The 15,301-nt window shown below is 49.1% G+C and overlaps 1 protein-coding gene across 4 annotated transcripts in view; it reads right to left on the reverse strand.

Moving 5' to 3' along the window:
- TLE6 (TLE family member 6, subcortical maternal complex member) overlaps positions 1-15,301 on the reverse strand; it is a 45,818-nt gene that overhangs the window by 7,594 nt on the left and 22,923 nt on the right. Inside the window, exons 1-5 of one of the 4 annotated variants that reach the window (XM_070793151.1) lie at positions 4,560-4,653; positions 3,903-3,987; positions 3,316-3,389; positions 2,871-2,916; positions 1,087-1,128 (exon numbers count right to left, since the gene is read on the reverse strand). In XM_070793151.1, the coding sequence (XP_070649252.1) occupies positions 1,087-1,128; positions 2,871-2,916; positions 3,316-3,389; positions 3,903-3,905 (165 nt within the window). In that variant the 5' untranslated portion in view covers positions 3,906-3,987; positions 4,560-4,653. Of the gene's footprint in view, positions 1-1,086; positions 1,129-1,782; positions 1,903-2,870; positions 2,917-3,315; positions 3,390-3,902; positions 3,988-4,559; positions 4,654-15,301 lie in introns of those variants that run through there. The other 3 variants (XM_070793152.1, XM_070793153.1, XM_070793154.1) reach the window with 3 other exon arrangements.

The following is a 15,301-nucleotide window of genomic DNA, read 5'->3' on the forward strand; positions in this document are numbered from 1 at the left end:
CAGGCACAGTCCTGCCGCAGGGCCTTTGCACAGGCTGTGCCTCTGCCAGGGCTACTCCTCATTCATATACCTATCCTCCTGCCTCCTCTGATCTCCTTCAAGAATTTGCTCAAATGCCAGAGTCGTCCCTGACCACCCTGAATTGTAACCTACTGCCACCTTGGTACCCCCCTCCCTCCACATCCCCTTGGGGCTGCTTAATTCCACCTCCCACCATGCCCAGTCCTCACCATCTGACACTTCTGTTTACCAAGTTCCTCTCACCCCGAGGGCAGCGGTTTGTCTGTGTTCTCTTTTGCTATTTCCCTGGCGCCTACAACCGTACTTGGCAAGGAGGTGATGGATAAATATCTGTTGAATGAATAACCGTGTTCTGCTTGCTTCCTGGCCCCTCCTCCTCCACCCCGCTCTACTCTGGATCTGTCTTTCCCTGTTCCCTGAGCTTCTCACCCCAGGCTCTGCTAAGTCGCAGACACGGCCCTGGCCCTCCGCCAGTCACATGTGGCACAGGCGGAAAAGTCCTGCCAGTGCCCAGGAGAAAGGAGCCAGGTGGCGGGAGGACAGGCAGGGTGGAAGCTGTGCTTCAGCTTGGGCAAGGCGCCCCATGTGGGAGGAGGGGAGGTCTGGTGCAGGCCTGCTCTCCCCTGCCAGTGTAAGCCAGGCCGTTGAGAACCTCAGATACATGGAGACTGCATTCGGCTGTGCCTGGCACATAACGGCCCCTTCCTAGCAGAAGTAACTGACCTGTGAAGTGCTGACAGGCCCCTGGCCTTCTCCAGCCCCATGGGGATTGGGAGCAGGCTCAGAAAGAGAGGCACAGGATCAGAGATGCACTCCTGAGATGTGGGGCTACCTCATATCCTGGGGTTCCACTTCAGGCCTCACCCCCTCTATCTGCAGCCCTCCCACCTCCCAGGGGGCAGGGGGAAGCCCAAGTCTTCCCCTGCAGCCTGCTGGGGCCTGCACCACCTGCCCTGTCCCTCCACCACCTGCCCTGTCCCTCCCTGCCCTCCTCTCTCCCCCTTTCTCCTGCCATGCAAGGAGGGCAGCCCTCCCTCGACACCCAAGCTCCCGTCACTCATTCACCTGCTTGAGATGCTCCTGGATCCCCTGCTGGATTTTCAGGACCTGCAAAGACACCAGCAGTCACATGAGGCAGTCGACGGACATGAGCAAGAGCGCAAGACTTAGTGTTGTGCGGCCCTCTCCCCAGCTGTGTGACCCTGGACAAGTTGTGATACCTCTCTGGTCTCTGCTCTCATCAAGTGGGATACGGCCAACCATACTCAGAGTGGGAGGTAATTAGGGAGACCCCTGGCTGTTATGCTTTCAAACTGTGGTTCTGAAGAAGACTCTTGAGAGTCCCTTGTACTGCAAGGAGATCAAACCAATCAATACCAAAGGAAATCAACCCTGAATATTCATTGGAAGGACTGATGCTGAAACTGAAGCTACAATACTTTGGCCACCTCATGCGAAGAGCCAACTCATTGGAAAAGATTCTGGCACCAGGAAAGATTGAGGGCAGGAGAAGTGGGCAACAGAGGATGAGATGGATGGCATCACCACTTAGTGGACATGAGTTTGAGCAGGTTCCAGAGATAGTGGAGGACAGGGAAGCCTGGCATGCTGCAGTCCATGGTGTCACAAAGAGTCAGACACGACTGAGTGACTGAGCAACAACTGACTGTCATTCTAGATATGAAGAGGAGGCCAAAGGGGGCTGTGACCTGCCCTGTCCCCTCCCTGCCGTCTCCGCCTCCCTCTTTCCCCCTCACTCACTGCTCCAGCCACACGGGCCTCCTCACTGTTCCTCCAACACCAGGCACAGTCCTTCTCCAGGGCCTCTGCATATGCTATGCTTGCTGACTGAAACAACCTTCCCTGTTCTCTCTAGGGTGACAGAAACTCCTTATCTTTGATGTTTCGCTGAGCACGTCACTTCCTCCAAAAAGCCCTTCCTGACTAACTGAGCTCAAAACCCTGACTCATTTTCACCCCTTCACCTTCTATTTTCTTTTAAGCACTTACATTTTTGTGACATCTTGCTTCTCTAGTTACATATTTGTCTCCCTCCTCCCCCTAGAGCTGCTTTGTCCAATGAGGGTGCCACCAGTCAAATAAGGCTCTTTAAATCAATAAAAATTCAGCTCCTTACAGGAGCACAGTAGCCACGTGGGGCTGGTGGGTGCCATACCGGACCCTGTTGATAGAGAACATTCCTAACATCGTGGAAAGTTCCAGAAGATAGCACACACTGCAATACAAACTGCTGAAGGGCAGGGACTCTAGTCATATGCTATATACTCCTAACTGACCAACTGTGGCCTGAAGAGACATCTCCCTAATTTAAATATGGAATTGCCTGTTTTCACAGCAAGGTTTTTATTAAGAAAAACTCACATGGGCTTCCCTGGTGGTTCAGTGGTAAGGAATCCGCCTGCCAGTGCAGGAGACATGGGTTCAGTTCCTGGCCAGGGAAGATCCCACATGCCTCAGAGCATCTGAGCCCAGGTGCCACAGCTCTGAGCCTGTGCTCTAGAGCATGAAAGCCACAACTACTGAGTCCTGTGCTCTGCAATGAGAAGCTCTCAACCCTAACTAGAGCGTAGCCCCCAATCGCCACAACTAAAGAAAGCCTGAGAGCAGCAACAAAGACCCAGCATAGCCAAAAAAATAAAAATAAAAGTGTCTATGACTGAATTCCATTTAAAAGAAGAAAAACACACGAAGCTGGGGCTCAGTGGGTTCTTTGCATTGCCTAAAGCAAGCAAAGTAGAGGCAGTGTCCCCTAACCCGGATTATGAGACTAAACACAACAGCCTTTCCAGGTGGCTCCAGACGGGCTGACAGGTGGGGGCGGGGCTCACCAAGCCGTAAGCGAGGTCCACCTGCGTCGCCAAGTGAGTGGGGAACCTGCCGGGGAAGACAGACCTGCTGGAAGTGGAGGCCTCAAGACCCTTCCCCAGAATGTGCCCTGCCCTCAGTCCCCCAGCAGGGCAGTTCCATTAAGGAAGCTAGTCCCTTCCACACGCCACACTGAAGGTAGCATCAAGACGAACATGATTTTAATGCAGTATTTTATAAAATATAATTGAATGTGAGCAAATTCACACTGAACCACACACAGTCAAAAACTGAAATGAAAGCCAGGATTGGTATTACTGGTTTTCCTTTTCTTCTGCTTCACCCTCCCACATGATTGCTGCCCACACTGGTCCTGCATTTTGGGCCATGGAGACAAAGCTGGGGTTCTTTCTCTCTATGGGACTTCCGGCCACAGCGGTGCCTCTAGCCCCCGGGGATTGTCCTCACCTGGGGAAATGCTGCTTGAGCCGATCCAGGGCTTCCTGATAGTTCCGGGCTGGAAGGTTGGCCTCAGGATGTGCCTGGAGAAGTCAAAGTGGGGGATGAATAAAACCCACAGACTGCCAGCATACTTGCTGTCAGGTCATCAGCCCCAAAGAGGGCATGGTGGGACCTCCTGAGACCTGAAAGTCATTTGCTCTCTCTCTGTTATTACTTAAGTGCCCACACAGTATCTTCCATCTTGATTCTTGGCCTAAAGTTGAAAATATTTACTTTCTGGCCTGTTATAGAAGCTTGCCGGCCCCTGGCCTAAACTGTTAGAAGTGGTTTTCCCTAGGAAGTAATGGGGTTGAGGGCAGGAAAGGGGAAGGGACTTGTAAAATATTAACTGAATAGATGATGTAGCCAGGTGTTTATCACCTGGGTGATAAAATGTTTAATTTTAAAACGAAAGCGCCTTAAAGTATGATGACTTAGTATCCCCAGCTTAAAGGCCTGACTAGCCAGCCCATGTCTCTCCCTTAGAAGCAGGAGAGAGAGACTTGAGCTGAGCTGCTGGCTCCTCGCCCCTCCCCTCAGGGGTAATGCCTTACCATGTTTTGAGGGTGCCCGTGGGGGCTGAGATGACCCCAAGAGGTCACTCTTCAGGCTTCAGTAACAAGGACTTTAGCCAGGACTCTAAAATTAACAAGGAGATGACAGATCTTGAGCGCAGAAGGCTGATCAGGAACAGAGACACAACTAGCCCCACCCCACCCTTGGCCCACCTTGATCTTCCCTCTAGGACTGAGTCCTGGGCCTCCAATCCCCTCCCTAACTGCCAGCACCCCACTGCATTCTCTACATCCGATGTTCTTCATTCACCTCTCTCTGGGGCTTCCAGCTGTGCTGATTCCTGGTGGGGAGCCCCTGGGGCTTCACTCTGTGAGGTGGGGCGCAGGGTATGGTGCCAAACATATACATTTCCTTCTAGGAGCAGTCAGGGCTTGAGGAACCCCAGAGAAAGATATCAAAGCTCCAATTTAGTTTTGAAACAATTTCCTAAAGCACCGGAGAACATGATTTGGAAAGGGGTTTTGAAGGATGAATAAGAGTTGGCTAGGTGAATGAGAAATTTCTCAGAAAGAAAGAGACCTAATCAGTTCTGCGGCACTGAACTCCTTCTTTACTTCTGCCCCTCAGCACCCTTCCAACCTTCTCCCCAGCCCAGGGACCCTGGGGTCTGCCAAGAGATCCAAAGGCCTACCCACCTCTTTTAGGATGGTGGCCCAGAAGGAAGCCGCCAGGGTCAGCCAAGTTCAGGCGGACAGGAAGCACCCCCCTCCCCGGAGGCCAATTGACCCATCGGGCCCCGCCCCGCCCCCGCCCCCGCCCACCCCGGCCCCGCCCCGCCCCGCCGCCCCGTGCACCACGAAGCCGGTCAATGAACTAGCAGCAGCTGCACGTGGGATCGGGCTCCGCAGGCGGCCGCCGGCGGCGCTGACCAATCGTAAGGGCGCCTACCCACGTGTGCCGCGACTCCTATCTCTTATTGGTCGGCTCTCCCCAGCCGCGGGACGGGCTGTCAATCAGCGGGCCCAGCGCCTGCGCTTAACCCTTGCGGTCCCGAGGCGGGGAAGGGCAGCATGCAGAGTTGTAAGCAATTTGGGGTTCCGGCAGAGATGAGGATATTTAGTTAAGGCAAGGGGTTTGGGGTCACAAGGTGCAGCTTGAGGAGAGACTGGGAGGTGTGTATTCTTGTTTTGTGAGAAGCCTCGTCAATTTTTCGTTCTGCCCTGGAGCGGCTCCTGGCTGAGGGTGGGGCGGGGAATGGAAGCACTCTCACTCCGATCCTTAGATATGGACTAAGCACCTTCTCCTCAGTATTAAATAACGTGCAGTGCAAACGAAGCTTCGGTCTCCTTTCTTGGGGAAAATTCAAAGACTCCCTTTTATCCAGCCTCCTAGGAGGCAAGCCTGGGGCTGTGCATTTTATCAGCGAATTTTCCCAGCAACCCTCCAAGCCCGGGGATTGAGGCTCTGAGAAATCTGAGAACCAAAGGCAGGAACTGCGAAGGCCTTGGAACTGGTACACTTTTCCAGGTTCAAGGCCAAGAGGGGAAGCCTAGTTCTACTCTAAGCTTGGGGGTGACCTCAGAGATAAGGGTGGGGTGTGTGTGGAGAGGTTCAGGAGTCCTGTTTTTGGTGTGAAATGGCCTGCTTGAGATGGGAAGTGGCCAGTGCAGAGTGTGGGAGTGAGAGGTCAAGTTTGTACCCTCCCCAGAACCTTCGCCCTGGCTGTTCCCTCCTGGGCTGTTCCCCCGGCTGGATACTTCACCTTCAACTCTAGCTCAGAGGTCACCAGTTCAGGAAGGCATCCATCCCCCGGACACAGTTCTTATTTTTCTCCAAATCTGGTTTATATTGAAGCTAATCTTGTAATCTCCGTAGCCCTAAACCCTGCTGTGTTCAAAACTCACACAATGCTGATTCTCCTGTGTGTCTGCTCCTGGCCACAGGCACTAGGGTGGGGAAGGAGGGGCCAGGGGAGTGGTGGTGAAGCGGGGTGGGGGTAGGCAGGTTTGGGATTCACACAAACCAGAGAAATCTTCCCCACCAAAGTCCGAGCTTTGTCGTGGAGATGGGGTGGATGTGGAAGGGAAACGGGTGACTGAGGGTTCGGATCCTAGGACGCGTAGCCCCCAGAGGTTATGAGGTAAACACACAAATCGGGTTCTGTGGCTTGTTTGTGGAGGACAAAGTGAGAGCTACCATGTATAAGCCTCAAATACAGGTTTTTGCCCACCATCCCTTCACTGGCCCATAATTGAAGTGTATTTTATTTATGGTCCAGCCTGCTAATTGCCTCCCTCTGCGTGCTCCACTCCTCTCCATGGTTGTAGAGGGTCAGCCGGACACACCAGTTTATTATCCGGGGCTGTCTTGTCTCCCACAATATCCACTGGCTACCTGTGGTTATTTAAATGAATTAAAATGAAATAAAATTTCAAACTCGGTTCCTCTGGGGCCACGGGCTGAATCGATGTCAACCGCTCAGTAGCCGCACCTGGCTGGGGACGACTGGCTGCTCTGCAGATCTATAACATTCCCACCATCTCAGAAAGTTCCACTGGTTAGTGCAGGTCTGAGATTCTCTTTTTGTATTTTGTATTGGAGTATAGAAAATCTCCAGTACTGGGGCTTGCCAGGTGGCGCTAGTGCTTAGGAACCTGCCTGCCAATTCAGAAGACATGAGTTCGATCCCTGGATGGGGAAGATCCTCTGGAGAAGGAAATGGCAACACACTCCAGTATTCTTACTTGGGAAATCCTACACACACAGGAGCCTCGTGGGCTACAGTCCATGGGGTTGCAAAGAGTTGGACGTGACTAAATGACTAGGCACATAATTGATTTACAGTGTTGTGTTCAGTTCAGTTGCTCAGTTGTGTCCGACTCTTTGCGACCCCATGGACTGCAGCACACCAGGCTTCCCTGTCCATCACCAACTCCCAGAGCTTACTCAAACCCATGTCCATTGAGTCGGTTATGCCATCCAACCATCTCATCCTCTGTCGTCCCCTTCTTCTCCTGCCCTCAATCTATCCCAGCATCAGGGTCTTTTCCAATGAGTCAGTTCTTTGCATCAGGTGGCCAAAGTATTGGAGCTTCAGCTTCAGCATCAATCCTTCCAATGAATAGTCAGGATTGATTTCCTTTAGGATTGACTGGTTTGATCTCCTTGAGGTCCAGGGGACTCTCAAGAGTCTTCTCCAACACCACAGTTCAAAAGCATCAATTCTTCAGCACTCAGCTTTCTTCATGATACAACTCTCACATCCATACATGACTACTAGGAAAACCATATCTTTGACTAGATGGACCTTTGTTGGCAAAGTAATGTCTCTGTTTTTTAATATACTGTCTAGGTTGGCCAAAGTTTTTCTTCCAAGGAGCAAGTGTCTTTTAATTTCATGGCTGCAGTCACCATCTGCAGTGATTTGGGAGCCCAAGAAAATAAAATTGGTCACTGTTTCCATTGTTTCCCCATCTATTTGCCATGAAGTGATGGGACCGGATGCCATGATCTTAGTTTTCTGAATGTTGAGTTTTAAGCCAGCTTTTTCACTCTCCTCTTTCACTTTCATCAAGAGGCTCTTTAGTTCCTTACTAAACATTTAATTTACTAAATGTTGTGTTAGTTTTATAGATCTGAAATTCTTAAAAAAACAAAAGAGAAATTCCTGGGCGCTCTCTGGTGGTCCATTGGTTAAGACTCCGCACGCCCGATGCAGAGGGCCGGAGTCTGATCCCTGGTCAGGGAACTAGATCCCACATGCTGCAACTAAGAGATTGCATGCCATACTAAAAAATCCCAAGCGCTACAGCTAAGACCCAGCGCAGCCCAAGAAATATTTTTTAAAGAGAGAGAGAAGTTCCTATGTCCATGCAGAAATGGGAGGCATTTCATAGCGGCACTTCTTTTCTCACCTGTGGAAAGCCCCCTGCACCCGTGGCTGGGGTCATGGTGGGCCCTTTGGCTGGTGTGGGCTCACCCCTGCATCTTCCTTTTACTGTTCCCACTTGCTCCAGCCTGTCTGACAAGCATGCAACCTCCTTGAGCCCTCAGGAAAGGGACAGATGACACAGCAGTGAGGAGGGAAGGAAGCAAAGATTTCCTTCTTGGCTCTGAGTTGCTGTGATTAACTTTGGAAAATCAAGGTCTGATGAACATTTGAGAGAAAGCGGGTTTGCATTTCCAAAGCTTTGGAATTCCCTGAGCCTTGGAGATCTCCAACCTGGGTGCCCAGAGGCCTCAGGGTCACCTGGGTTGGGTGCGGACCCAACAGAAGGCTCTAGAGAGAGCCCAGGATGGAGTGACCAGAGGGAGGTGGTGACAGGTTTCAATCCCTCCTCCCTGCATGTTCTCTCTGCTATCCCCAGAACCTCCCAGAGGGCCCTGTGGGCCAGAGACAATGGCCAAGTGACCGGAGCAGGTAGAAGAGCCTTCGAGTCCAGGCAACAGACGAAAGACCAAGATGCAGCAGAACAGTGACTGAACAGCAGAACAGCCAAGTCACTGGCTGGGCTAGGGTCTGCTCACAGCCCCATGTGCCCAGCTGGCCCCACTCTCAGCCTCCACAAGAATCCCCTTGATCTTAGCCTGACCCCAGGAAAAGTGAATTGATCAAATTACTAAGAATTGACTGAGGTTTGCTTTGTGCCACCTGGTGGAAGGAGGTTTGTATTTGTTTCCTGGCGTTGCTGTCACCAATAACCACAAACCGGGTGGCTTAAAACAACAGAAATGTATTCTCTTGCATTCTTGAGGCCGGAAGTCCAAAATCAAGGCTTTGGCAGCCTGGGGCCCTGCTCCTTCTGCAAGCTGCAGGGGAGGGTCCTTCCTGCCTCCTCCAGCCTCTGGCTTTACCAGCCTCCTGTGTCCTTGGTTTGCAGAAGCATCTCCCCTAGAGCTTTGCTTCTGTCTTCACACAGCATCTGTGTGCAAATTTCACTCTTCTTCTTCTTAAGTATTTATTTCACTGCCTCGGATCTTAGTTGCATCACATAGGATCTTCAATCTTAATTGTAGCATGTGGGATCTAGTTCCCTGACCAGTGATAGAACCTGGGCCCCCTGCACTGGGAACGTGGAGTCTTAGCCACGTTTAGCCCCTTAGCCCCTTAGCCAGGGAAGTCCCCAGATTTCCCTCTTCTTATAAGGACACCAGTCACTGGATTTAGGGGCCCCCTCTAGTAGGACCTCATCTGAACTAACTACACTGCTAAGATGCTATTTCCAAACACAGTCCCATTCCCAGCTATGTGTGTATGTTGGTGGGGGTGGGGGCGGGTGCAGGTTAGGACTAAAATCTATCTTTGTGCCTGCATGCTCAGTCGCTTAGTTGTGTCCAACTCTTTGCGACCCCATGGACTGTAGCCTACCAGGCTCCTCTGTCCATGGGACTCTCCAGGCAAGAATACTGGATTGGGTTGCCATTTCTTCCTTCAGACGATCTTCCCCACCCAGTGATCAAACCAGCATCTCCTGCGTGGGCAGGCAGGTTATTTACCATTGAGCCAGCAGGGAAGCCAATCGGAGAGTGTCAGTTCATCCCAATTCATATTTTGTCCTGTAAGGACCCTAACTCTGGGACTTAGTAAAGGGGTGTGATCCATGGGATGTCTCAATATCACCTCCTTCCCCCATCACATGCTTAAGAGTCTTGGGCATCCTGCCACCTGGTGTAATTTAGGGCTCATCCGGATCAAGGCTGGTGGACTGCTGAGGGCTTCCTGGCAATCCCCTAGATGGCCAGTTGTTCATTGCCATGGCCTCATCTAAAGGCAGGTGGTGACTTTATTCCAGCGAGACCCCCACGGCATGGAGAGGCTGCAGAACACCTCCCTGGGAGTCCCCTCACTCCCTTTGCTGCTGCTGCTGCTGCTGCTGCTAAGTCACTTCAGTCGTGTCTGACTCTGTGCGACCCCATAGATGGCAGCCTACCAGGCTCCTCCGTCCTTGGGATTCTCCAGGCAAGAACACTGGAGTGGGTTGCCATTTCCTTCTCCAATGCATGAAAGTGAAAAGTGAAAGTGAAGTCGCTCAGTCGTGTCTGACTCTTCTCGACCCCATGGACTGCAGCCTACCAGGCTCCTCCATCTATGGGATTTTCTAGGCAAGAGTACTGGAGTGGGTTGCCATTGCCTTCTCTGCTCACTCCCTCTATGAAGTGGTAAAAGAAGAAGGCAGCGGGTAAAGGAGAACCTCCTCCCCAGGCCAGTTCTGAGTTGAATTTGTGGTCTCTGGTACCCTCTGCTGGCAAAACTTTTTATTACACCTTCATTGAAGTGTAATTTAGAAAACGTGTGTTGACCAGTTTTTCAGCATAGGGTTCCACGATGGTTTTTAGTAAATTTGTCCAATTGGACAACCATCACCACGATCCAATTTCAGCAAATTTCCATCACCTCAGAAATTTCCCTCTTGTACTTTTTCTTTTAATTAAAAAAAGTTTTTTTTTTTTTTTTTTTTGCCGCACCGTACAGCAATGTGGGGGTCTTAATCTCCTGACCAGGAATCGAAACCGAGCCCCTTGCATTGGAAGTGCAGTGTCTTAACCACTGCACCACCAAAAAGTCCTCCCTCTTGAATTGCTCTCTCCTTCGCTCCCGTCCATAGCTTTCTGTCCCTGTAGATATTTCCTTTTCTGGAAATATCATCTAAATGTAGTCATAAGGTTGTAATCTTTTGTGTCTGGCTTCTTTCACTGAGCATGTTTTTTTAAGGTTCATCTATGTTTTTGCGTGGGTCCATACTTGATTCCTCTTTGTGGCCTCGTGCTATTTATTCTACCGCATGAATGGACTGCTCTGTTTATCCAATCAACTGCAGATGGACATTGTTTCCAGTTTGGGGTGATCATGAGTAAAGCTGTTATGAGCATCTGTGTGCAGGTATGTGTGTTGGAATTTGCTTTCCTCTCTCTCTGGGGGATGCCTATGAGCTAGGAATGGTAGGATCAGGTGTCTGCTTAACTTTTTCAGAAGCTGCCAGGTTCTTTCCAAGGTGGCTGCCCCATCTTCTTTCCCCTCCAGCAGAGCCTGAGGGCCCAGTTGCTCCACATCCTCCCATTGGGAAAAACTCTTACATTAGGGGATTCCCGGTGGCAGGAATTTTTGTCCTTCTCAGAAAGACATCTGGTGGCCAGATGCCAGCTTGTCCTCATAAGCTGCCAGGCTGTGTCCAGCTCCAGCCTTGATGTTGAAGCTCATTTCTGCCCATCTTCTGACGCTGGACACCAGAATCACAGAGTCAAATGGGTCTGGGTTCTTGTGGTGGGTGGACCCCTGACTCCTCAGTTCATCTGTTTATCCATCTTTCTATTATTTAGCATCTAGGATACTTTAAAAAAAAGTTCCACAAAGAAGTACGCTGATGCATTGCTTCTAAATATGAAATAAATCCATTCTTCTCTAATAACTTTTAATGGTGTGTTGTCTGCAAACACTAAATCATGCATAACGCTGTAACCTGATACTGATATAATATTGTAAATCAACCAGATTTCAATTAAATATACACACAAAATAAAACAAAGCAAAGAGAACTCAAAGATCTCAAATGACAAATGAGCATCTTCTACTGGGTCCTTGGTGGGGTTCCTTGGAACCTGTTGTGTTATTTTTCTTTTCTTAGAGTACTTACCTTTATATCTTTGAGTTAATGATTCTCTTTTTTTAAAATATAATTTGATTTATTTTCGGCTGTGCTGGGTCTTCGCTGCTGACAGCAGGCTTTTCTCTAACTGTGAGGAGTAGGGGCGACTCTGTAGTTGTGGTGCGTGGGCTTCTCATTGCCATAGCTTCTCTTGTTGCAGAATTCTACAGAGTGTTGGGCTTCAGTAGTGTGGCTCCCCAGCTCTAGGGCACAGAATCAGTAGTTGTGGCTCATGGGGTTAGTTGCTTCTTGGCATGTGGGATCTTCTCGGATCAGGGATGGAACCTGTGTCTCCTGCATTGGCAGGCAGATTCTTTACCACTGAGCCACCAGGGAAGCCCTAGTCAATAGTTCTTAAACTTGTGTGTGAATCAGAATCATTGGTGGGGATTTTAACAACAGGGAGAGTTGTTAAAACACAGATGGCTGGCCTCCAGCATTGAAGATTCTGGTGAGAAGGTCTGGTGTAGGGCTGGAGAATCTGCACTTCTAGCCAGACCAGGGGTGGGGGCGGCGGGGGCGTGGCTGATGCAGCTGATCTGGTCATCCCATTGCAAGAACCTGTATTCTCCATGGATTCGCAGTGAGGGACATGACAATTCCACGTGATGATGGAGAATGTTCCCCGTCGCTAACCCAATCTGTGTGTCAATTTATCCTTTATGGAAATAAATGTGAGAAGAAAATTTGGGATGAAAAAAACAAAAAGCTTTCACGTGACTTGGGGTAGCAGCTTCATTTGGGACCCACTGTTTTCAATGCAAGTAAGCTATTATAAAATTCCTTAAAGGGGGCTTCCCTGGTGGTCCTGTGGTTAAGAATCTGTCTTGTAATCCAGGAACAGCAGTTCGACCCCTGGTCTAGGAGGATCCCACATATTACAGAGCAACCAAGCCTGTGCACCACAACGAAGAGCAACTAAGTCTGCTCTCTAGAGCCCCCTAATCACAGCTACTGAGCCCATGGGCTGCAACTACTGAAACCTGAACCCCTAGAGCCCATGCTCCGCAGCAGGAGACACCACTGCAATGAGAAGCCTGTGCCCCCTGCGACTATAGTAAGCCCTCATACTAGCAGCAACAAAGACCCAGCACAGCCAAAAATAAAATAAATAAATCTTTAAAAAATAAAATAAAATTCCTTAATGAGTTTGTATCACCAGTTATATTCTTGGAAAACACAGCAATCAAACCAGAGATACAGGAAAACGAATGAAAGCTAATGGTCTCAGACAATTAAAACCCATCACTCATGTTCTTTGATCACTGGTTGGCTATCTATGCTTTCTAGTATGAACTAGGGCATAACTTGGTAACTTTTTATTTTGATATAATTTCAAGCTTATGAAAAAGTTACAGGATCAGATGAAGAACTCTGAATATTCCCTTCACCCACTTTCCCCAATGTTAATAGCTTGTCCCTTTTGCTTTATCATTTTCCCTGTGTATATATGTGTGTGTGTGTTAGTCGCTCAGTCGTGTCCGTCTCTTGGGACCCCACAGACTGTTGCCTGCTAGGCTCCTCTATACATGGGATTCTCCAGGCACAAATACTGGAATGGGTTGCCATTCTCTTCTCCAGGGGATCTTCCCAACCCAAGGATCGAACCCAGATCTCCTGCCTGTATTGCAGGCAGGTTCTTTACCTGCAGTGCCACCTCGGAAGCCTATGTATATATACATACATATATAAAAATTATGCATATTTTCCCCCTTAACTCAGGAGGTATATTCTGTGCTCCTGGAACAGAGCAGGACCCAAGGGGACCCTCCCAGGACAACTGCACCCCCACCCGGGTCCTCCACCTGCCTCTTGTTTGTTAAAAAACAAAACAAAAAACCTTTAACCTCCTAGGGTTTCCTTGAATTCCAAGAATAAATTCAGAGGAGTGAGAAAATGCAGAAAGAAAGGAAAACAGTCAAGTAAGACAAAATAACAACGACTTAGTCATTAAACAAAGTCAAGGACTTAAAAAAAAAAAGTTCCTCAAAGGCTATAGTTATTATTCTAAGCCAGGTCCTTTTAATTGTTTTGCTCAGACTGAAACCCCCACCAGGTGGAAGAAGTTAACTGCTTGCTACTCACAAGCCGGTAGACCCCAGATTGGCTGGAATCAGAAGGCTGATGATATTGACTCCTGATTACCTCATCACCAACCAATCAGAAGAATGTCCACCAGATGATCGCACATCTCCACAAATCCGCTCTCATCCGGTCTCCGAAAATCTTTCCCTGAAAATCATTGGGGAGTGAGTTCAGGTCTTTACAGCACTAGTTGCCTGGGACGTCTTGCTTGGTGCCTGCAATAAACGATGCCCTTTCTTGCATTATAACCTGGGTCAGTAAATTGGCTTTACTGCCAGCAGCTGAGCAGATCCAATTTGGTTGGACAACAGGCTTTCATCCTAAAGTACTTCGGCGTCTTGTTCCCAAACATACAACTAGAAGGTTTTGCTAGTGAAAGGGCGCCCTCTTGTGGTCACAGTTTTTCTCCATTGAAAATATTCTTCGTATAAAGTGAAGTTGCCCAGTCTGTCTGACTCTGCGACCCCATGGACTGTAGCCTGCCAGGCTCCTCCATCCACGGGATTCTCCAGGCAAGAATACTGGAGTGGGTTGCCATTCCCCTTTCCAGGGGATGTTCCCGATCCAGGGATCGAACCCAGGTCTCCCGTTCTGCAGGTAGACTCCACCATCTGAGCAACCAGGGAATCCCATATTCTTTGTATATTGTGGATACAAATACTTGGACAGAATCTGTTTCACGAAAGCGCCTTGCTGTAGCTTGCTTGCTTGCTTTTTTCACAGTGGTTTTCAAAGGGCAAATCTTTAAAATTTTAATGACCGACTCGATCTTTGTGTATATTTGCCACATTTTGTATCCTACCTAAGAAATATTTGCCTAACCCAAGGTCATAAAGATGTCTCCTATATTTCTAGATGTTTCAGTGTTTTACCTATTACATTCAGGTCCATGATTCACTCTGAACTGATAAATATATGCTATATTATGATGAAGTTATTGTTTCTGAATAGACTGACATGCTCTTAAAAGGAAGACCTGTAAGAATTTCCAATTCTTCCAAAATTGAGCTTGTTAACTTACTTTTTTCATGTGGTGGGAGGGAGACTTGGGGGCCTATTAATTTAATGCAAGTTGAACCAACTGCAGCACATACTGGCCACCATTCATCACACATCTGAAGTTCTCTAAGTGCCTGAGATGACAGGCTTACAGCTAGGAACTACCCTTACAGTCCCTAGGCCTGTCCCAGCCTCACCTCAGTCATTCTGGCAGCCCTCCAGTACCAGAAGCATTCTGCCTAGAACATGGAACAAGGCTAGGGTTGGGTCCTCAGAAGGGGTGGTTAGGGCAGAGTAGAGGCTTCTTTGTGTGTGATGAGAATCAAAGATCTGTGCAGGGTCTGGGGAGGAAGAAAAGACAGGTGCTCACTGCCACTCTCCTGTAGACACTGAGATATATCTATTATATATATGCTCTTTATCAATATGGTTAGTTTTTTTGCCCCTTCCCACTGGAATCTAAGAAGGATGAGGGCAAGGATTTTTTTCTTTGTTTACTCTTCTTCCCCTATGCAGAGAACAGAGATTGGAATACAGAAATGCTCAATGAGAAATTAAAAAAAATTTTTTTAGTTCTACCAGTTTATTGCTACCAGCCCATCTCCCTCCACCCTCATGTCTGTGTGCTCAGTCATATAACCCCATGGACTGCAGCCCTCCAGGCTCCTCTGCCCATAGACTTTGCCAGGCAAGAATACTGCAGTGGGTTG

Source organism: Bos indicus, chromosome 7, assembly GCF_029378745.1.
Source record: "Bos indicus isolate NIAB-ARS_2022 breed Sahiwal x Tharparkar chromosome 7, NIAB-ARS_B.indTharparkar_mat_pri_1.0, whole genome shotgun sequence".
NCBI classification, from domain to species: domain Eukaryota; kingdom Metazoa; phylum Chordata; class Mammalia; order Artiodactyla; family Bovidae; genus Bos; species Bos indicus.